At 46.0% G+C, this 23898-nt stretch overlaps 1 protein-coding gene across 1 annotated transcript in view; it reads right to left on the reverse strand.

Moving 5' to 3' along the window:
• The window catches only part of MDGA1 (MAM domain containing glycosylphosphatidylinositol anchor 1), a 145409-nt gene that overhangs the window by 39400 nt on the left and 82111 nt on the right, over positions 1-23898 (reverse strand). Inside the window, exons 9-10 of the mRNA XM_005145328.2 lie at positions 12378-12647; positions 8930-9081 (exon numbers count right to left, since the gene is read on the reverse strand). Of these exons, the coding sequence (XP_005145385.2) occupies positions 8930-9081; positions 12378-12647 (422 nt within the window). The remainder of the gene's footprint in view (positions 1-8929; positions 9082-12377; positions 12648-23898) is intronic.

The following is a 23898-nucleotide window of genomic DNA, read 5'->3' on the forward strand; positions in this document are numbered from 1 at the left end:
GAAAAACTCAATAACTAGCATGTATCCCTTGAAGCCAGTGAAGGAGTGTGGATAAGAGATGCAGAAGAAGGACTTACTTTTATCTTTGATGTCTGGCAAACATTTTTCATCCTGTGCTCAGCTTTGTAAAACACAAGCCAACAGCCTGCTGGATACGAACAAGCACAATGGTGTGAAAACAACATCTCAAGCCTGCAAGGCTGATACGAGGGGTATATTGGTTGGGGGAATGTGATTATCTCTTCCCTCACATTCTCCTTACCCTGAACAATGGTGATAGGAACTAGCGATAGATGAGATTTTGCTACTAGATGTGTTTTAAGATCATATGAGCCTTTCCAATGATAGAATTTGTACTGTTCTTCTCAGGCACTGTAACTATTCTAAAACAGAGTCTTAAAGAGCTAGGAGTGGGAAAACTGTTCATAATTATTCTCTTGTAGTAGGCAACATGAAAAAAGTATCTTGCTTTCTCTCTTGCACAGTCAGGTACATGAATGCATGAGGCACAGTACTTACAAGAAGTGAATATTAAGACAAAATCATTGCTGCAAGGTGCCTTATGAATAGCAAGCCACCTTGTAGAACTTTCACCTGCCTTGTTTTGGGCAGGCTACCTTATGTGCTGGATCTGGTTGAAATGGAGTTAATTTTCACCATAGCAGCCCTCATAGGGCTATGCTTTGTAGCTCCATATGTGTTGATAACACACCAATGTTTTGGCTACTGCTGAGCAGTGCTCACACAGCATCAAGGCTCTCTCCGACATTCCCTCCCTACCAGTAAGCAAGATCCTGGGAGGGGACGCAGCCAGGAGAGCTGTCCCAAACTGACAAAAGGGATATTCCATACCATATAATGCTTGTTCAGCAATAAAAGCTGTAAGAAAGGTGGGGGGGGGGGGGGGGGGTGGGGGGTATGACATTTGTTATTACAGTATTTGTCTTCTGGAGCAACTGCTATGTGTACTGAAGGCTAATTCATGGGAGGTAGCTGGACATGGGAAGCAGAGAGTAAGTATTTTGTTTTCCTTTGTTTCTGCGTATAGTCTTTACTTTTGCTTTATTAAACGGCCTTTATATTGACCCACAGGTGTTTTTTTTTTCTCCATCTTATTTTCTCCACACCCTGTCCTGCTGGGGAGGAGAGCGATAGAGCAGCTTGGTGGGCACCTGGCATCCAGACAGGGTCAACCCCACACACCTTACTTTGGAAAATCAGAGGTAAGAAATGGTACCCTCAGACCAAGGCATCACTAACCTGTCACTGCTCATATTACCGATTTTCCCAGCCAACTGATAACAAATGATCTGTGGACCAGGGATAACCAGCTCAAGAATAAACATGAATCACACCAAAGAGCAATTTATGAATATAAAAAAACCCAGAATTAGTTAGAGTAATTCATTAGTTAGGCATCATTTGCTAAGCTTTCACAGGCAAAGGGAAGTCTCAATAGGGACATTGGAGATGTTAGGCAGACCTTAAGGAGGACACCTCATTCCATGGCTCCCAACCATTTCCACTGAACTCACCAGACTCATCAGTGCTGGTCAGGACTGCACCAAGTTTCCCTGGCCAGCCTTGTAAAAATTACTCAGATCAGGGCTAACAACCATGGCTGGGCAGACACCTCTGCCTGAAGTGAGCAGTGGCCAGGAGGAAACTCCTGTCCTTTGCTCTGGGTGGAGGCTCTGCTCTTGCTGACTTAGCCAGTACAGAATACATACACAAAATGTGGAAAAAGCTCCTTGTTTCCCACCCCACCAAACATCCAGCTGTCCTGGAGTCTTCCCTTACAGCACAGGTAAAGAGGACCTTGTTCTAGCAGCTGGTCTCATTGAGATGTCATTCTCCGTGACAGATTGCTAGGAATGTAAAGGGAGACTGCTCAACATGCTGTCAGCGGCAGTGACTGATGTTCTGTCCTATTGTCAGGCAGCTGAGCACATCTGAGTCAGGATCCCGCCCTCTCCACTTCCAAATGCCTGTGGCAAAGTTGCTGCTTTACCCCCAGGTCCTGCACAGCAATCCCATTAAGCTTCAAGCAGAGCTTGTCCATCAAATGCTATTGATCAGCCAGCTCTCCTTCTACCAGTGTGTGCCACTCAATCCCATCGCAAGTTCCAAATCTCTCTTCCTCTTGCAGCCTAAAAAGGAAGTCTCACCTCTCCTTTCTCTTGTTTTCCCTGGCTTTGCATCATGATGGCTGTTCAAACCCATCAAGCACACCTCCTGCTGACACACTGGCTTCTTTCTGCATCCTTTTCTACCCCTATCAGGGCTGAGTTCTGCACATCATCACACATGCCACTAACACAACTGAAGGCAATTGACATGAGAGCACAAATGTAATCTGCCTCTTCCCTCTGCCTGAAAAAATGTTGAAATAAAGAAAAAATAAAAGCATCAGTGGAGGAGATGGGAGAGTTAGACCTGAAAAACCACCTTTTCCTGCTATGGAGGGTGGCTCAGCAGGTAGGCGGAATTGCGTTAATTTGACGTTGTCCCATACGCCAGCAGCCTGTGATCAGACATCAAACTGGCAGCCAAGGTAAGCAAAAAAGAAGACAGGACTAAAGCAGCTTTCTGACAGATGTGGCTTATAAGCCATTTTACAACAGAAGGTGTACTTTGAGATTCAGTTCTGGGCAAAGAGTGAGAGGCGAAGTCACTGCAATCCCCAGTCCTAACACCTGTGAGACAGGAACAGTGCAGCCTGTATCAAATGAAATGATGGACAATAAAGGGATATGCCATTTGTCCCACCCTGCAAGTGTTTTTATCCATGCAACATCTTACATGCAGCCAGGGCCACCATCTGCTGCTTCATGGGAAGTCACAGTCCTTTCCTTGCTGCAAACTGCCAGGACTGTGATATTCTAACAGGAAGGTGGAAAGGGAAGGGGACTTACCCCTCCTGTTCCATGTGGCCTGTCTGTGCCCCCCACCAGCACATCAAACTGGGCTGTGCAGCTAAGCAGCCTCTCAGCAGAAGGATGCAGCTGTGGCACCACAAGCTCTTTTCCTTTTTCCAGGTAACAACAGGCCACTGTACCACAGGTCACATTTTATCCGGAGGTGAATGGGTCCCTCCTTACTTTAAAAGCCACAACTTCATCCTTTAAGCTTTCATCTTTGAGTACAAAAATGACTTAGAAGGACAGCCCCGACTGCTTTTTAGCTCTTGCAGTGTGCCCCAGCTGAAAACCCCACTGCAGCACTAGTAGGGGGAAACACAGGATAAGGCCAATGGTGTTCTGGTGCCCCAGGGAGCCTCGGGATGAAGGCTATGGACCCAAGCCTGTCACAGCCCTCCTGAGGCGGTTACCTTGGTGATGGCAGCGTTGCCCAGACAGCATGTAATCCCCGAAGCCAGCAGAATGTTAGCCTAGTTGTTTGTAAAGCAAGTTTTGCCACCCCTGCCTGCCTTGTGCAGAGCTACCTGCTTCCCTTGCCCTTGGCAGCCCCCAGCCCCAAGTGCAGCCCTCAGGCACATCCCAAGGCACTGGCACTCCATTTCCCAAGAAATTGCCTGAAGCCACAGCTGCATCTGTAAAGAAAAGGGATTTTGTTCACTTCCCAGAGCACAGGGTTGGGCTGTTGTAAGGGCCACTACCCGCTTGAGTACATCACTTTGCTATTTTCGTAGCCTTTCCTAACCTGGGATCCAATAAGCAAATGGGTTTATAGAATCACAGAATGATTTGGGTTAGGAAAGACCTTAAGGTCATCTAGTTCCAATCCCCCTGCCATGGACAGGGACACCTTTCACTAGATCAAGTTGCCCAAGACTCTGTCCGACCGGGACTTGAACACTTCCAGGGATGGAGCATTCACCACTTCTTTGGGCAACCTGTTCCAATACCACCCTCACAATAAAGAACTTCTTCCTTATATGTAACCTGGATCTCTCCTGCTTAAGTTTGAACCCGTTACCCCTTGTCTTATTGCTACAGTCTCTAGTGAAGAGTCCCTCTCCAGCATCCTTGCAAGCCTCCTTCAGATACTGGAATGCTCTGAGGTCTCCATGCAGCCTTCTCTTTTCCAGGCTGAACAGATCAAATTTTCTCAGCCTGTCTGCATACGGGAGGTGCTCCATTCCCTTTATTGCTTTCATGGTCTCCTCTGGACTTCTTGTGATATCGAGGCAGACAAAGCAATAATGCATGCCTCTGTCTTGGTTTTACACTCCACTCCAGACACTGGCTACTGCTGACGATAGGAGACAAGCTTTGGGATTGGATGCTCTCATTCCTCATGAACTGGGTGATTAGCTTGTTCTACGAGTTTATTCTACTGTAGCTGCCCAAACTCACTGTTTATTTTGTCACAGGGTTTCTTACAAGCATTGTAAGATGCATCCAGCTTTACTAGGCTGGCTCGTCATGGGCCAAGGGCCTCACACATGGGTTCAGCAAGCCACAGTGGTGCATGAATGGGGTAAGCACAGTGATGCAAGCCAACAGTGTTCCCACCTAAGCATTTACACAACAGACTATGGGCTGGTGCACTGCTGCTCATCCTTCCTTCGGAGTAATACCACCCCTGCTTTGTGCATGAAGAGAGTGAGACATGTCCCTGCCTTGTTCTTTGTGCTCTGGGAGGGGTGACCAGCTCCATGAGCTAATGAAGCCAAAGACAGACAGCATTTGACAGATGCTGCTGAAGTGGGCTCAGAGGAGAGCAAAAGAACAATTCAGAGGCAGAAATGAAGAGATACAGATCTGCAGCCCACGGGCCTCAGCATAAACCTTCTCCTGCTGTGTTGTGATGGTCATCAGCGGAGTTAACCTTCCACTCTCATCACAATCATTAAATTCCTGCTAACGCCCCTGTCCTATGTCTGTCTAAACAGCTCTGTTAACTGTCACCTCCCCACACGGTGAGCCTGGCTCCCCACTGCCGCAGCTCTCATTAATGCTGCTCTGGCTGGCTGATGAGGCAAGTGGCAGCCAGCTCCAGAGCCCAGATGAGTTTTGTAGACAGCAGGGGATGTTTATCCAACATGGAGGGGATGAAAGTACAAACAAAGAGAGAGCGCACAATTACTCAGGCATCGCGCAGGGCCAGTCTCATTAAGGATGGTCTCCGTGACAGGAATTAATCTGAAGTGACAAGCCAGTGAGCTAATTTAGCAAATGGGTCTGTGGCTTGGCCCTGTGCAAATTTCAGGGCTTGCTCCAGCAGGTACAGCTGAGCCTGCTCCAAGGAGGGGAAAGGCAGGAACGGGTTAAATTGGCCCCGTTCTGGCCTGAGCCTGTGTATTAGAAGTTATGGAGGAGACAGCAGCCCCAGGTCTCCTTGAGGGGCACAATGAAGATTAAGCTTCTCTATTGCACCAATACCTTCTCCTTCTTTCTTCTGCAGCCTCAGGTCACAGATGGGTTCCAGCTCATTAAGTGCACAGTAATTCTGCCCCTATTCCCTGTAACTGTAACCGCCAGCCCAACTCAGATCTTTCCTCCATGATGCAACCTGCTTGCAATATTAGACGGCTTTTCATTTCTCTTTAATGTTAAAGCAGAGCCCTGGGAGAGGGTAATGCACACAGAGAGAAACAAGCAACTTAAAAGGCTTTTTATTTTTTAAGCAAAGATCCAGTTTGGGGAGGTCGCTTCGAGTCCCCAAGCAATGAAAAATATTTTCAGCTGGAGTGCAGTGCCCCGATGCCTCTCTATGCTGTGAGAATATGCATAATTAAAAGAGATGACCAAACAAATAGCCCAAAAGCCTCATGGCATCTGCCCACAACTAAACCATCGAAGGCTGTGAACTCCCTCAGTCCACTGGCTAAAGGAAAGTAAGGTGATTGGCATTTTGATCAGTTGCCTTGGAGCAAGGAAGGAAAAACCTCCCAAGCTGTCAGGACAGATGTCTGAGGCCTCTGTCACTCCTCAGAGGGGATCTACTCCTCTCTGAATCGCCTCTTGAATTGAATCTGCTCCACAACACAATGCCACTGCCTAAGCACACCTGACTGATGAACACTGGGAATTAAGAGCCTCTTTGCCAAGACATACCTCTGAGGCTTTACAATGAGCTTGCTCCACATTGCTATCGTATGTGCTTTGCCTGGGTCAGTGGTTCCAAGCTGTCAGGCTGTTTATTTGGTTTTAATCAGAAGTTAATTCTTATTCTACTGGAACTGGTACGTCTGCTGCACTGCTCAGCCTGCTCCACAGTGACAAGAACAATCAGCTCCTGTGGAACTGCACCCGACTGTCTCACTGGGAGCCCCCATGAATTGCTTAGGAAACCAAATTCCCCAAGACTGCTTGCAATCCTCCCAGGAATGCCCAAGCCGAACCAGCCCTCAGAAGCTGTTGAACAGGAAGAGCTGGAGGAGCCACAGCACCAGCCAATTAATAAGCAGCACTTTTACTCTCACCCAGCCCATTTTCAGCAGCTGCAGCAAGCAAATTTAATTGAAGGGCTCCCAGGTGCCTTGCAAAGCATCCTGCTACTTGGGGATCTTCACATTACATATGCCAAGAGCTCTTGAAGCAAACCAGGGAAAGTGAAATGAAAACCAGCAAACCATTTTACAACCAGTGTGCATCCCAGCTCAGCAAGAGTTAATCCCCTCAGACAGCCCCTTACCACTCCGAGACTTCAGGCTCCTGCCACCACATGCATTCATCCTTCAGATGCTGAAGAGCACCTGCCAAGGACCACTGAGGCTGGGGAGCTCCCAGGGCTGGAGAAGAAGGTGGGCTAGCTGGCTGGGTAAGCTCTCATTAGCTTGACGCTGGTAATAAATCAGTAGTGTCTGGCTGCATGTAAGGCCTGTTTTATCTGAGGAGAACATTCCACTTCAATCCTAGCTCTCTAGGGGGATTTTTGCACCCCTCCAGACAGTGCCTGGAAGGCAGTGTATCTAGGGAGATGGGCACACAAGCAAACAGCAGCTCCTCATTCAGGCAGACAAATCCCCTTTCTTAAGAGCTCTCCAGTCAGCAACACTTTTAAGCTTTTGAGCTTTTCACAATTATATTCAGTAATGTCACTATGTTCTGCAGTCCAGTGATGGAACAGCAGGATACAAAGCTTAGCCCAGGTGCTCCAGCATGGAGAAGGTGCAACAAGGCAAATAAGCCTGTGAGACAGGGAAAAGGGTGATGGCCCAAGGAAAATAGCGAAAGGTCAGATGTCACAAGGCTGCTTGGAGCCCAAGTGAGACATCATGGGCAAATCAGGAATGCAGGACAAGGAGCACAGAGGCAATGCTGGGAAGCAGCAGGCTGGAGATGAGAAGGGATGTGATCCACATTTCCATTTCATGGAAATGAAAAGGGCTCAGTGAGACCTCAGTATGGCACATGGAGACAGAGACCTCATCGTGAAATGCAAATGTCTTCACTGGAGGGAGGCAACAAAGAGGTGATACCATGAAAGCTTTTCCAGAGTGTTTCCTACTTGTGCTTGATAAAAGTGGTAACAAATCTCCCCTGCTTCCTCCTCTCTCTGCCTTTCCTTATTCAGATCAAGGCCACCTCAATGGCACCTGTAGCCACTGCTAAGAGCTTGCCCATACATGAGACTGGGCTACAGCAGGGCCATGGTATAACAGTCCTTTAAAAACACTGCTCAGTACTCATAACTATGTGGTGATGCTGCAACAAAACCATTAGCAGTAGTAACTGATCAGGTATGAACAAAACCGGGGGGGTATATTTGCATGGGCACTCAGCTTACTTCATGTCATAACTTAAAGCAGAAATGAGATTTTCCTTTCTCTTGATCCCTTTCAGTAGAAGCTCAATGCAGAACAGATACAAGATTACTTCTCGGCACCTTGCAAAAGGAAAAAAAAGAACCCAAACCCCTCAACATAGCTGGAGAAGGATAAAAATCACAAATTAGTTCATGGAGTTGCAGTGCTGATAATAGCGAAACTTGGCTCAGAGGGAAGAGGTACTATGACAAACTGCCTTCATTATTAGAGGCTCCCCTGTGTCCTGTATTATTATTAAGCACTTCCAATGTGCTCTACACAGTCTGAGTAACAAACAAAGGCTGTCCCACCCCAGAGAGCTCACAATCAAACAGAGACATAAAACTGCAGCCTACTGTGCAGAACTAGAGGAAAGAGACACTTGGATCTTTTTAATTATTTTGGTTTTTATCTACAGTAACAAACTTTTCCTCACAAAAAAACATTTGCTTCCAAGCTACCACTGAATGACAAGAACCACCAATTTTATGTGTCCCCATTTTTAAAAACTGTTGAACACAGCCATTTGCTGAGTGTGGATGAAAGTACCTTGTAATCCTGCTAGGTTAATGTGCTCTTTAAAAACACTAGACTCTTTTTCCCTAGCCTTCTTCAACCAGTCTTCTCTTTAGATTCCCCTCAGTTTTCCTTCCTCATCTCCCCATATGATTTCTCTTCAGACTCAGAAACCTTGAAACCCACTTCTCTTCCCCTGCTGAGTTTATATAGCCTAAATAGCTTCATTACTGTGACAGTATGAAAGCCTTTCTCCAACACAAACAGCTGATGACTTTTTCCTGCAGTTCCTGCCTGAAGAGCTCTTCAGCTTATTCTCTTTATTTCAAACAAGTGAGTAGTATGGAATTCCACTTGCTTGAGTCTTTGGCCTATAGAATCTACAATACCTTCTAATGACCATGGAGTTTTGTTCACATTAGAACCCCATACAAAACATTGAGCATGAACGGTCTGATGGGAGGCAGCAGGGCCTTGAAAGCCCTTGATCCTATCCAACACCAGGTGTAAAAGCAAATGCAGAGGTGTACAATTGGCCTGTCTCTTCCACTCAATGAGGAAGGTGCAAGACCAAGAGGATCTGGCAATTTCATCACCTTCAGCTCCTCATTGGCAAGAAGAAATTGATGCAACTGCATCTTGAGAGGTCCTCTTCCCAAAGTCATGTGTTGAGGAATTCAGAAGAGCAGATCTTACCTGCCGGACTTCCAGTCGGTACTTGAGGATGGGATCCACAGCATCAGGCTCCTTCTGTGTCCACTGCAAGATGTATGAGTAATTCTTGGATTGCTTCTCTCTCAAGGTGGGGTTGGGAGTGTCATAGTAAAACTCTGGGCTGTAAGCCTTTGCTGGAGGGGAAAAAAAGATAAGGGGCAGAGGAAAGTAGAAGTGTAGGATAAAGTGGAACATAAATTACAGAGAAACACAGTGAGAGTGGAACAGCTCCATTTGCCCAGCTCGTCCACTTGCCTTTGATATGATGAACACCTTTACGATTTGCAGCTGGCGTTGCACTGATGCACCATCATTTTCTGTGAATCATGACTGCTTTCATAGCCTAAACTACAGGGAAGGTTAGCAGCCCTGTAACACCAGCAGGGCTTGAGTAACACCAGAGAAGGTGGGAACAGCTTCAATTCTCCAGCTGGAATCAGCTCTAATGTTTTCTGTCTTTGTAGTTTAGATTGAGGTAACAGTTTTAAACAGGTATGTCTCCTGTTTCATCTGCTGCTTTACAGAATCTCCTGCTAACAAACCATGAGGAAAGATCATTTGGCCAGTAGGTCATAGGAAAAGTGTTATTTATCACACAGGGACCATAGCATTAAAAAGGAGACCTTGCTCCTTCTGCATCTCCCCTGCCTTGGCAACATAGTGCTCCAGCCTCCTTCTAACATGACAGTCAACTCGGCAGCAAAGGGGATGCTGACCTCAGCCTGGGCAAAAACAGCAGGAACTTTTGCAGGGACGGAGATGTCTTTTCTAAACCTACATCTGCCCTTAAAAACAGAGGGCAGCAGGAGGAAGGGAAACACGGGAGAAATTATGTACCAGAGAGAAACTGGATAGTCCAAAGAAGGGATTTCCTGTCATTTTCCCAGCCGCTGCTGTTCTGAATCTCTACCAAACAGAATTCAAATGCTGCTGCCATGCAGCCCAGTGGCTGATGGACTAATGCACAGGGCCCAGAAGCAGCTCAAGAACTTAACCCAGAAATGGTTTTGCCCTATTTGTAATTACCTTCATTTCACCCTGTGAACTTCAACTTTTGGCAAGTCCTGTCCTGGCAGGAGTTGGACGTGAACCAAAACTTTCTGTTCTGGATTCAGGTCCAATCTAGACCTGCACAGACCAGAAAGATGCCTGGGCAGCAAGGGGAACTGGAGAGCAGAACAGGCATAAGCATCATCTCTCCACACAGTTTGCTGCACCTTTCCACTTCTGAACCTGCCATTCTGTGTGGTTATAATTAGTCTCGACAAGATTCAATGTTTATTTTTTATTAACTCAGATAATATTGATGTTTATTTCCAAGTCCTTTTTTTTTATTATTTTTATTGACTTGGATTTTCGCACAAGTGAGAAGTTCGGAACCACCTCAAAGACTAATTGTTGCTTATTCAACTTGTATTGACTGTGGAAGTCAAGCTTCGTAATAGATTCTAAAATAATATCAGAACTGATGATAATCATCCTCTTGCATGTTATTAATTCCTTATTAATTGACTTCAAGATAGAAGCTAAAAACCAGCATTCAAAGAGAAATAAAGCACATCAAAATACTTTTGGAATTTCCTTTCCCGCAACTTAACAATTGATGGAAAGTTTTCTCTTCTGCTTGCAGCTGATGGGAAGAGCTAAAGGTTTTTCACTCCATCTTTCAGGAGTTTCCTGTGCTTGTGTCTAGTGAGAGTGCAGGTGGTGGTCAGTATGAACTACCCTGACAACTTGCTCAAGACGAGGGGATTGGATATCTCACTGTCCTTCCAAAACAACTCAGAAAGTTTATCTCCCAGCCACAGAAGAAACTAATCCCACCCTGGGCAGATTAATGTAATCTGTTTCCAGTATACCTGAACACCTCACAGTCACAAATGAGCCACTGCCTCCCTGTCAGATAGGAAGGTTTACGATACTTCTTTCATAGAGAAGAAACAAAAAGGGACTGTGCCATCCTCCCTGCTCACACTGGAAGGCTGTGGCTGATGAGAATTACAATTGCAGCCCAAGCGCAGCAGTCTAACTACTGGATTATTTTTCAGGTTGTCTTACAAGCTCAGAAGGTCTAATTGATTTCTATCTGTCCAAGACACAGATGTCTGGAGGTGAAAAGGTACCATCATATACCAATGTTTTGGAAACAGAGAAGGGAGGAAGGAAAATAAGTGCTTTCTGCTTTCCCAATGAGTGCTTTCTAGGGATGAATGCTGGTTTCTGCTGAGGGTATCCTGTCTTGTGGGGCACAGCATGGCACATCAGGTGGCAGTGTATTTGTTACTACTTTCAGAGAGAAATTCAGGTCCTGGGAGCATTCCAAAGCTTGCTAGGGAAACAGTTTGCTGTGGTGGCTGAAAGAAGGATACGGTTTGCATCACTTAGTGACATGAGATTTGCAAGCATACGAAGAAGGGGTAGAGAGGGACAAAGTTCTCAAGCAAAATCCACTGCCAAACAAATTCCAGCAAATCTCAAGGCAAGAGAGCAAGGTCCTGAAAAGGGACCTAAACAGTATAAGTGGTTTGGACTTCCCCATTTCTGAGCATCACAGAGTTACATCATACCTGAGCTTTCCCAAACCCTTGGAAAGATCTGCTTCAAAACCAGGCTTCTCCAAGAGTTATTTATTCTCCTTTGTTCAGCCTTGACTCAAAAAGTATTATAAATTGGCCCTAGACTGACAACCAGCATTTTGGCTGAATTTATGGCTTATTAAGGCAACTTCACTGGAAAACTCTTCTCGAAACTGGTGCTCAAGTCAATTCTGGGGTCATGGAAAACTCAGATTTAATGATAGCTGGAGAGGCTAGGTCAGATGTGTGGTTTTAGATGCTATAACTCTGCCATCCCTATTTGCAGGTGCTGGAGAGGAGTCCTGTTACGGTGCCTGCTGGATTCACAGAATACTGAGCAGCAAATCCACTGAGCATAGTACTCACTCCCAGCTCATGTTTGTCCTAGCAGGCCCCATGAAACACAGGCAGATAGCAGATGTAAAGAAGGTACAGGAACAGATCATACAGTTTTTGTTTGTTAGTTTTTAAAGGGAAAATTAGATAGAAAGCTGTTGGGAGGATGCAGAGAGCCTTTCACTCCCCCTTGATCAACACCTGTCTACAACAGAGGCTGTCCAAGCTTGGAAGCTGGTGATAGCCCTGAGTATCTTTCAGGCAAGTGGTCAAACACTGCTACAATGTACCAGTGGCTGGCACTAACTGCCCCAGGTCCACCCTGGATTTGAAAAACTGCCTGAATGATTGAGGCAGATCTCCCTGTTTGCTAATGGAAATTCATCCGTTCTGAGCACAGCACTATGTTCAGGGGAGGCAGTAGGGGTTGCCTGTACTGGAACTTGTTTATGGGAGCAAGCTTCCCCCCTCCATGATCCCATCCAACAGCTCATCCCGATGTGCACTCTGTGACTTACCAGACACCTGGAAGAGGCAGGTGGAGACCCCCACATCGTTGGAAATGCTGCACTCATAGCTGCCGCTGGTCTCCCGGCTGACGCTGTCCACCTTCAGCTCCGAGTGGTCCTGCTGCTCTGCCAGCGGCTGTGCCAGAAGGGACCCGTTGAAGCGCCAGACGGAGGTGGCCACCTTCATGGGGCTGCCCTTCAGCATGGTGCAGCGCAGGGTGACGCTGCGCCCCATACCCTGACGCACATCCTGGAAGGCTGGCTCCACCACGGGGGGGACTGGAGATGGAACAAAGCAACAGACAGGGATGCCATCGGGTAACAGAGACGTTGTTAAGCACAGTCACCACAGGGGTGCCTCTGAGGAGATAAGACACCTAGGATTTCCAAGAGAATATTGATTTTCTAGGAGGAGCCAGGCTTCATGAAGCCTAAAGCAGCAATAGTCATCTGACATCACCTTCTGACTGGGCTGGGGACACCTCTCACATCCCTCCTATTTACTAGGTAGGGGTGGCCTTTAGCAGGTACTGATCCCACAGTGAGACACAGCTTGGAGCAGCTACCAAGCCTAGATCTTTCATGTGAGAAGTGCAACTCCAGCAGTTGAGTGCCACAGCTTGCAGTCAATCCTCAAATACTGATTAGAATAACCATGGTCCTCATACCTGGTATAAACTGCACTCCCTGAGCAGGCAGGTATGCTCCCAAGCAATTACATTCATGTTCTTTTGGTCAACATTCAACAGGGTTATCTTTGGGTGATGGGGACACAAATACATCAACGCAACACGTTAGGGACTGACTACAGGTACTCTGGGTCTAATTTTACCTCTGGCAACAATTTCCTTACACTGGGAGGTGAGTCAGGTGTCTCCATGTCAGCTTCTCTGTCAGTAGTGAGAATTGTGATGTGCTGCCACCTTCTATGTAAAGGGAGGCTGCTAAGTCTTGTTCTTTAGCACTTGTAAAAATCCACAGGAACCTCACAATTTGGGCATTGCTGAGGCAGAGCAAGAAGACTGCTCTGGACTGGTATTGCCTGTGTTATCCCCTCTTTGATGCAATGGCAGAGGACTTCAATCTTCACAGCCATCCGATGAACATGTTTCACTTGCAGTAAACAATTAAAACACTACAGCACAGGAACAACCAGAAGCTCTCCCTCTAAAATGAGAAGAACTTCCTGAACACAAAACAGCTGTTAGCGTGAATGTAATGATTTATAGCACCTCCAGCACAATCACAGCTCACCTTCTCCAGGTTCAAAGCATCTCTCTTCCACAGAAAGTTCTATGCCCTACAGATCTACAAAGCATCTGCCTCCTCTAAAGGTCCACAGAGCTGCCAAGCACAAACACAGCATCTGCAATACCACAGACACAGCTCCATCAGGAACAATGGGTTACACAGCATCCCTGCTGCCCTGAACATAAACATGCCCAGAGAGCTCCAGTACATCAGTCACTCCCATTCCATGGCTTGACCCAGCAAGGCCTATCTACAGCTCCATCTCCATCTTCACCACAGTTGAAGGTGGTGCATGTACCACCCCATTGGTCTGCATGCATAGTGTCCCCTCTCCCAAGGTCTGCGTCTGAGGGTATGCAGTGTGCAAGCATCCCTTCCACCTGACAGCCCTTGTTTGACAGTAGCTGATTGTTTTCTAGGTACCTGTTTCCAACTCTCAGCCTCCAGGCCCTTGGCTGCACTTAAGTGGATTAAAAACAGCCCTTGACTGAGCTCATGTTGCCGTGCTGAGTGGCATGGTCAGCTCATTACAGATGGCTTTGCTAGAGATGTGTCTCTGCAGGTGCCCCAAGTGCTGACTTGCCTTTGGCTCACACGTCTCCCACCTCACGGTGAGAATAATGTGAGAAGTTGTTTGATTAGACCTTGTGCCATGAATGTGTCATCTCCATCCCTAGCTGCTATCCCATTTCTTGGGTCACATCTGCTCCTTAATTGAAGCTGGTGGGGTCTCACATTATAATCAAGCCTAGCTGGTGTTGGCGGGGGGGGGGGGGGGGGGGGGGGGAATAGAAAAAAGGGAGAGAGTGAGAAGGGAAGGCTTAAAAAATGGCACAGCAGCTCTAGATGTATGCAAAGCAATCTATCCGATGAGGAGGACAGAGAGGGGTGGGAGAGCAGCTTCCCCCACTGCATCTTTATACAGAGCTGGGACAGGGAAGAGAAAGGTCTGAAACTGGACAAAGTGTCCTCTGCAAGTACACATGCTGCAAGGAAAGTGGCCTCCTGGACCTCACTGAGGGAGTGTCTGGAGCTGGTAAAGGACCACAGAGGAGCAGGGCTGGGACACTCCAGGTGCTCCCTTAGGTCACAGGAGCAGCAGGGCAGCCAAGGATGCAGAAGATATTTAATCTTCTTCAGCTGGGAAATGGGATTTACTTGATTTACACTGGGACAGGCTCTGGGCCTATGTTATCACCTTGCGATGGGAATGTCTGAAAGTGCCTATAAAGTAAAAACTGATTGCATTTTCTCCTCTTGTATCTGGCACTAGGAAGCACCCAATGAACATCAACTGTGCAGGTAGCCCTGGAGCCCCTGGGGTTTCTGGAAAGACATCTGAAGCAGGTCACCCCATCACTGCAAAGGATGCAGTCCTACGCCAAGGGGCCACTATTCCCTAAAGCTGACAGTAGATATGAAAGCAAAGAAAGGTCAACAGCAATTACAGAGCCAGACATCAGTTCTGGCCTCCAATGCCTATTGGGGAGCCCATATTTCTTCCAAGTAGGTTATACACAAAATGGAGACCTGCTATCAAGGCTAGAATCAGTCTTCAAATCCTAGCAGATAACAATACAGCCTTTTCCAATTTCTGTCTTAAATGTGAAAGAAACCTTGTTTAAATGAGCTAGTGCTCTGATTCCCCAGAACTGGGAATCAAACAGGTCCAGGACATCTGAGATGGTAATTGTCTCAGAGCAGAGACCTCCAACATGTTCCCTGCATGGACACCTTTAGGGAGCTGCAGGAAATGATAATGATTTTCCAGGTGCCTCTCATATCCACAGGGAAGCAGCATCCCTGCTGGCTGCAAGGGAGCAATTCTATTCTGGCTCATTAAGCTGCCATGGTACTCTTTGGGAGTTTGGATATCAACCCCAGTTTTTAGCCCATTTCTAAAGGCAGAGGTCCTTGTCCAGAGGCTCCTCAAATGCCTTTCTGTATCTCCCCTGAACTCCTGTGCACACAGCTGAAGCAGCCATGTTTCAAGCAGCAGGCTGCAACCTTTCAAGGAGGAGGTTAAAAAAACTGCATATATAGGGCTTTGGGATCCCCTGGTAAGAAACACAGCAAATATAGATGATTACTGTTTTCTCTTGGCATGCAGCTTAACTCTAGAAGAGCTAGCTGAGAGGAGGAGTGATGAAAGGGGTGAAGAGGGCAGTGCATTACCGTTTTAGGCAACACTGAAGGAGTGAGGCTCCTCCAGCAGCCTTGTTAAGTTGTGGCAGCCTGCCTTTGCAGCAGGAAAAGCTTGCTGGGAGCAAATCAATTCAGTGGAATACAGGCAACCTACTCCAGCATGCCAGGCACCCTAAGGCAAAGCTGGGCTGCAGGCAGCTCCCTTGCTGCGAGCCAGAGCAGATGCTTTGCACTGAAGGGGTTGCTAAGCTAGCACAGTGTTCATAATGATGAAGGGCAAGAGCAACGAACACACAACAGAGAAATGTCAAGTGTCCAGGGGTGTTGCTTTGTTCCCCAATAACCTCTTATTTTCTTGGTTTCACTGGAAATAACCAGGACTGAAATGCTCATCCTGCTGGATAAGGAGGAAGTACACTGCCTGTTGAGCTATGGTCAAGCCTGTAAGTATTTGTTTTAAGTCTATTTCTATTTAGCCTTGTGGAAGGGAGGAGTGTCCTTCCTTACAAAAGCCAAAGTGCTGGAGGAGAGACCAGTCTCCTTGCACTATTACTGTGCTATCCTGTGTGGTCACAGCTCAAGAAGGGGTACTCCATGGTTCCTGCAATGCTGCCTGATTGCTGCAGGTTCTCATCAAATCCACATGCCTCCAGAAGGCAGAGAGGCTTCTTTCAGCAGCAGTGAAGTCAGAGCATCCCAGGATGGCAGTGATGTATTGTGGATTTTTTTTCACTTGTTGGGTAAATACAGAAAGAAAATTTGAAGTGATTTTTTTTTCCACTTTAAAAAATGTGGATGTTGTCATGAAGTTTCTTGATCTGGTATGGATGAAAGGCAAGAAAGGCTCATATTGGAGTGGACTGATGCACAAGGATCAGTGGCAAGCTTAAACATAAACAGCATCCATAGAAGTAGGGAATACTGAGTGAACAGACCTCACATTAAGAGCTCAGGCAAGAACTGAGAAGGCCAAAACTGCTAAACACCACAGTACAACACTATGATGTAAGACACATGCAAAGTCTGCTTTCCCACCGTAGTATGAGGGCTATGAATAGAATATCCTGGTCAATAACCACTGCTGGCTCATTTTGAAAGGGCTGTCAGAACTGAGGAGCACACTCATAACCTGCTTTCTGACTCACAGATAGCCCTTCACCCCCCTGTAGTACCCTGACCAGCGGCTGACAACAGGCATCTCTGCAGCTGCCCGTGTTGCACCATGCCCATGGCAGCTGCACTCTCATTTTTCTATAGGGATTTACTTTCCACAATGTTTCCCCTGGTGCAAAGAGCACCACAGGGCAGCAATATCCAGGTGGAGAAAGAGAAGCAGAGAGACAGCCTGCCTGAGGTCACACGACCAGGAGCAGCAGGCAGGAGCAGCACGAGTCCTGTATCCTCACCCATGCTTCAGTCCTCAGCCCAGGCTTCCTCCCCTGTGAAAAACACCCTCTACTCTACCCTCCAGATCAAGTCACATTTACATGTTTATTTAAATCTACAAAGTGCAACACATAACACAAGTGATGAAAACTGCAAGCCTTGCTAGATTAGGACACAGCTTTATTTTCAGCAGGTCTCATCTCACTGCTGAATGACTGCCTCCAAGCTTAGCCATGCAATCACAGACCCAGTGGGACTCCTGCTTGCAGTCTTCACCTTAGCCCATGTTGACAGCTAATTGACCACTCACTTGCTGGATTAACATTGCAAAGGACACACAAATAACCTGGTATGAAAGACAGTATTTAATGGTTAATTATAATTATTAGGAGTATTTCATTAACCAAAATGGTTAACAGCACCAGGCTGTAATTTCTCTCTCTGGAAAGCAAATAAGCACAGGCTGCTATTAGGGTCTTACGAGACTGTATGACCCTGTCCAGCATTCATTTAAGCTCTGATAGGTTGCAGTCTTCTCTAATCTTCTATAGACAGCCAAAGCAATCCAAGCAAACTGTGCCTTCCTCATCCACCATCTAGTACCATAATCTGGGATAATGAAGATGTCACTGCACCCATGCTTTCACAGCAGTTAGAAAACTGCATAGTTTCAGATCTAGGAGAGATCAGAGCTCTCTACCCGAGAAACTGGGATGCTCTTTTACTGTCACAAGGCTGTGAAATCACAGCCAAGCAATTCTATTCCTTGCAACAGCACCCACACCCCAAGAATGCACATTAGGCACCAACAGTTTTCCATGTGGAGACAAATAACCCAGTAATATTTACAAACCCAGTCTCATCTGCTTGTTTCTGAGAGATCATATAATTGAGTAGTTAGAGGAGAGGAGATGGAGGAAGCTTTTTCAACCTATTTTAGCTAAAAGCCAGAATCTCTCTTTCATCTTCTGTGACTTTGCCTTTGCATTTCAGTCTCCCTGCTTATAAAGAGATAAAATATGTATTTTTTGCAAAGTGCTTGAAAGCCAAGTCACAAGTATTGTTATTTCAAACAAAACAAATTTGTTTGCATCCCTTTCCTGCTAGACAAGCAAGTGCATGGTCTGGAGAAGCAGGGCTCAGAGCAGAGAAGGCTTAGTTCTGTGCTAGTTGACTGCTTTCAAAAGAGGAGTGAATGAAATGTATTCACTACCAGCTTTTCTGCTTTCCTCTTCTCTGAACTTTCCAAGCCAATTAGCTCAACTAGTCTTCACCTTGTTTTAATAAAGAGGGATTTACTAAAGCATTTCCTCTTATGCATGATGAGCTGTGCTGATTAGTACGAGACCCCTCGCTGACTTTATGAAGCGCTTTAAAGAAAGTCCATCCCATGTGGGAATATCCAGACCTTCTGCCTCACAGATATGCTTCCTCAAAAAAGAGCTGCCCCAGACATGCTGAAACACCACTCAGACTCACTGCCCAATTAATTCCTGCTAGCAAGACAGTACAAAGACAAGTATTCTCCTGCAGTGTGAAGCCACCTTATTCTCATGCCTCGCTTACTTTCAAGTGCCTGGTTTCAAACCAGTACGCTCTCATAATTGAAAGAGATAAGTGGGAAAAGATGGTATGAACAGAAGACACAAACACATTTGTATGTGAAATGCAGGCTGATAATCCTCCCCCCACCCACATACCACCCAATTAACAAAGTTATGTACAAGAGAAATAAAGAGTGCAAAAGAGTGGGCATTTCAGTGGTAACACCTTCTATTACTGCTAGACTAATGGCATAACCCAAATCTAGATTTTTATTGTGTGTGTTTATTTTTTGTTTATTTTTTTGGTTTTTTTTTGTCATGTACTAACATGAAAATATTGTGTCTAACTCACAGCCAGTTTTGCTAGTTATAGGCTGGTGAAGCAGGGTGATGGCTAGGGTGGATCTTGGATTCTCCTGCCCACTCACATACCCTCAAGAGGGGAGCTCTCCCATGTGCAGCCTCATCAGACCACCAACTCTCTGCTCACGTTCTGCCTCTGTCTTCTAGAAGATAACGAGATGTCAGCTCATACCCATGCATCTGTTATTACATGTTTCTGTTTAACAAATTGAGTTGGCAGTGACATGCCTCTCCCAATAGCATATAAATAGTTTAGATCCAAACATCCACTAACAGTCAGCCAATGATACTCTTTCCCCAAAAGCATCCTACATGCATTAACTTTTGGCAGGAAACCAGTTATCTTACTACTCAATAATTCATAGGTGAGCTACTCAGCTGGGTAGTTCTGGGAATAAAGCAACTCATTGCAAGTGCAAACTAAGGAAAAGAAATACATAAAATCAACCCACAAAAAAAAGAACCAAATTAAATTCTTCTTCCAAAACAGAATACACATCTTTCCTCTTCCTTCAGAGTTTATCACTAGTTTTTTCTTACCATCTAACTCAATTTCATTGCTGCAGCTTAAGCAGCAAGTCCTCCCCATAGGTGTTTTGATGTCCTAGTGATCAACTGTCCAATCCCCAGTACCTTTAACATCAAAAAACACCAGAAGGAGAGAATTCTTAGCCCTCTTGTCCTCTCCCAAAGTCCTTGACAAGACAGTGTTGATATTTTATATACATGGGTATGTATACTTGTACATGTATCTTTACAATTCCCCTTTCTCTCTTTCTGCTCTTCAGGTGGCAGAAGCACAGGTTTAGTTCCTATTTCGGTTTTGTTTTCTCAGGACAGGAACACTGTCCTAGAGTTCTAAATGCCAGAGGAATCACATGTAAAAAGCTTGGAAAAGGAAAAAATAAAAGAGAAACCTGGATCTACAGCTCTGACTTTCCTCATGTCCTGGCAGAGACAAGCAGGGCACAGGGGCCTAAAATGGAGCAGAGATCAACAGGCACCATTTGCAACCTTGTGAGCAGAAGCAGAGCTGCTTGGCCCATCACAACAGAATGCATTCCTTATGCTCCCATCCACGGTGTAAAGGGAAAATGGAGGGAAAACAGTCGCAGATGTTCACTGTCCTAGCATAGGCCCTCCACATTCCTGAGGATTTGGAACAACTGAGAAAGAACTGATCATCCCCCCAGGTTTGGCAGCAAACCCAGAAGCTACCTGGAATATGATAAAAATTTAAAGCCCAGTCTATCCCATCTAACCTCTGCCTTGAGGCACCCAAGTTAGGAATGCCACCTCTCTCCAAAGCCACTGAGACCAACGTCTCCAGAGGATGATTCGGATAGTATTGATAGCTGGCATTACCTCCCTCCATGGTGTGCCTGCACAGGGAGCCTAAGGCGATCGAGCCCTCATATCTCTGCTAGGTGGGTGAATGCAGACCAAAGTGAATGCTTGTGTGGCACCCGCACAAAGTGGCCAGTGCCATCCCCCATATGAACCCCTCTGTGAACTCTCAGTGCCTCATTTAATGAGTCGATCAGTAAACCGGGTCATAACACTCATCTGAAACTTGGGCAGCACTCCCTGCTATTGGACAGGAGACACCTCCTGTGTTTGAACTGCTGTGTGCCACAATGGAGCTACCGTGGAAAGGAAAACAGACACCAGCCTGTACGTTTTCCATGGCAAATATAGTGATAACTCTTTGGACTCCAGTCAGCATCCAATTAGTGCCACTGCTAGGGCTCTGTCCAGAGTATGCAGCTGCCACCTACAAAGAATTGACTGTTTCCCCAGGTCTCCTATGGAGGATCTCACCTACAACCAGAGGAGCTACCAGGCAAAGGTGACTTCTAACTCCAAGTGGTAATCTAATAGCAACAGCACCAGCTTTCAGAGCAATTCAATTGTCTCCATACATTTAGACCCATTTAATAAAAGAACTGAAAGCTAAGAACAGGGGTGATGCAGGAAAAAGAGCTCCTGAGAACTGCAGCCTTGTCAAAATGGAAGAGACCCTGCTTTAGAAGTGCAATGATTTCTGGGGACACAGGTGGTCAGTCTTCTGCTCTTAGCTGGGCTACAGCATTACCTCACCTTCTGTTTTCAGTTTGAAAGCTACACCGGGAGTACTAGATGGTCAGTCCCCCCCCCCAGCTGCTTTCCAAATAGGCAGGCAAAGCAAGAGGCAGCATAGCCAAAAGCATGAATGTTGATTAAAAAGTCAGACCTGCTTTAATGATAGGGTGGTGGGATCAGAGCTGGAAAGTGGAGAGATTCAAGCCAGGAAGAGCCCTGGGAGGGAAAGGAGGCTGGATCCAAGGCAATTAGGATAATCAAATATTAACCAGCATTCCTTAATATGTTTACTTTGATTTTTTCATTTGTACTAGTAAGTAAAAAGGACACATGGGGCAAAGCTAGACCAGGAAGAGTTAATACAGTGGTTCTCCATTGAGGAAGGAGGACAGCCTTCCCCATACAAACTACGCTCTTCTTCAGTTTCTCCTTCAGGCCTAGCAGAGAATTTGGACCAAGAAGGAAGAACCTGGCATAGAGCAACAACACTCAGTTTTCCATCACTTCTCTTTCCACTACCTTGGAGTTCTGCTGCCAATTATTTAATATTGAGCACCGCTAACTGTCATCATTACCCCATTTTTCCATCCTTCACTCTTGATTGAACTTGATTCATCTGAGGAAGATGACGACAATGAAAATGTAACTGTTCAGAACGAGGCTGAAAGGATGCTCAAACTACAAGATTTATGGCAAACATTCAGTCTCATAGATGAAGCAGCTGAGGTCAGCAGGTATCAAAGCAATTTTTCCCATAAGAATTATTGTAACAAGGGGGGTGGTGCATACAGGAACTTAAGAAATTTATGCAATTTAAAACCACATGATCAGATATATAGCATAGAGAAGGGAGAGGTAAGAGCATTTTTTACCATAAGCATTTTTGCTGTCACTCTCTGGATGGTTACCTATTCATCATTGTCATCATCAACTTGAGATGAATCATGGTAGATCAAATCAATCATGGGTGAAGGATGGAAAAATGAGGATAGGTTCAGGTGGTCTATCAGATGGAATGGCTGAGGTCTTTCAGAAAAGTGACCAGCTCCAAAAAGCTAGCTGCCAAATAGCCACCATTTCTGCCTTCTGAAAGTCCCATCTTCCACCTCCATCCTGCACAGCATTACCTTCACGCATTTAAAATGTTTGAGTTTCATAAGTGCATGTGTGCAACTCCTTCTCTGTTAACTAATTATGGTGGGGAAAAAAATGCTTTATCTTTGTTGTGGTTTAACCTATTTTGGTTTAAAACCAGCCAGTAACTGAGTACCACACAGCCACTCGCTCACTTCCCCCCACCGCCAGTGGGATGGGGAAGAGTTACTGAAAGATAAAACCACAGGGTTGAGATAAGACAGTTTAATAACTGCATAGAATATTATAATAGTAAAATAATAATAATAGTAAAAAATGGAAAGGGACATAATGAGAGAGGAATAAATCTCAAGAAATGCAACCGATGCACAGTAGAATTGCTCACCCTGAGCCCATCCCTGAGTAACAATCAGCCTTTTCCAGTCACCGTCCCCCAGTTTATACACTGAGCATGATGCTCTGCTGTATGGAATATCCTTTTGGCTAGTTTGGATCAGGTGTCCTGTCTCTGTTCCCTCCCAGCTTCTTGTGCCCCTCTTCACTGGAAGAGCATGAGAAACTGAAAAGTCCTTTGTCAGGGTAAGTGCTACTTAGCAACAACTAAAACATTGGTGTGTTATCAGCATTGTTCTTATCCCGAATCCAAAACCACAGTACTGTACTAGCTACTGGGAAGAAAATTAACTCCCTCCCAGCTGAAACCAGGAGAATCTGTTATATCAGTAACTGTCAACTTTCCATGAATGTATCTTTGGCAAATTAATGGTTACAATCATCTCCCTACACCTTCTTCCCAAAACTGCTAATCACCTGCAGAGACAGCAGTGGATTTGGCAGTCCCATTTCTTTAGGCATGGATGAAACCACTTGTGCCAGAGAAGGGCATGGACGTGAGCTATGAAGGACTCACTCCCCCACTGGAAACCTCACGTCTTCTCTTTACATTGCCCCCGTGTTTCCAGAGAAGCAGTGGCACAGCAGCCTCACTGCTGAAGCAGATGCAGCCCTGCAGCTCTTGTCTTTCCCTGCATTAGGAAGAGTGCTGTCAATTCTGACAGCTGCAGGTGGTGTGGGCTCCCAGAAATCACTCTCTGGGTCTCCTCTGCAGCAGAGGACACAGGAAGGGGGCCAATGACAGAACTGGCAATCACTCAAGGACAGCAGCCTGCTCCCATGACCTCCCCATCTGGCTATCAGCTCTGTCCTATCTCCTCTGGACTTGAACCAGAAGAAGGAAATTCATTATCAGTCCCGCTCACTGGATAAATCTGCTCTGACATTCAATCTTACAGGCTGCTTCTGTGGCTGCCCTCAGGCTGGGCCAGCACTACAGGAACCATTTGGAGGAGCAGCATGCCTGTAATGTGAGCACATGCCTATCACATGCCTTTTCCATGTTGACTGAGGAGGACTTAGGCTGCAGCAAAGGCAATATGTAGGACAAGTGAGAAGTACACAGGCAACCTGATGCCTGGATTTTGGTCTGATAGATAAATGCCTAAAGCTGGTTTCATAAAGTTTCTGTTATTCTCATTCCTGATTCTTCTGAGACACAAGAACTAAGGCCATTACCTTCCTTGTTCCCATCCACTGCATCAAGATCTGAAAGGGGATCCTGGCCTGAGTCAATCTATCAGCAGCTATGAGCCCGAGGGTCTGCGGCA

Source organism: Melopsittacus undulatus, chromosome 3 (genome assembly GCF_012275295.1).
Source record: "Melopsittacus undulatus isolate bMelUnd1 chromosome 3, bMelUnd1.mat.Z, whole genome shotgun sequence".
In the NCBI taxonomy this organism is placed as follows: domain Eukaryota; kingdom Metazoa; phylum Chordata; class Aves; order Psittaciformes; family Psittaculidae; genus Melopsittacus; species Melopsittacus undulatus.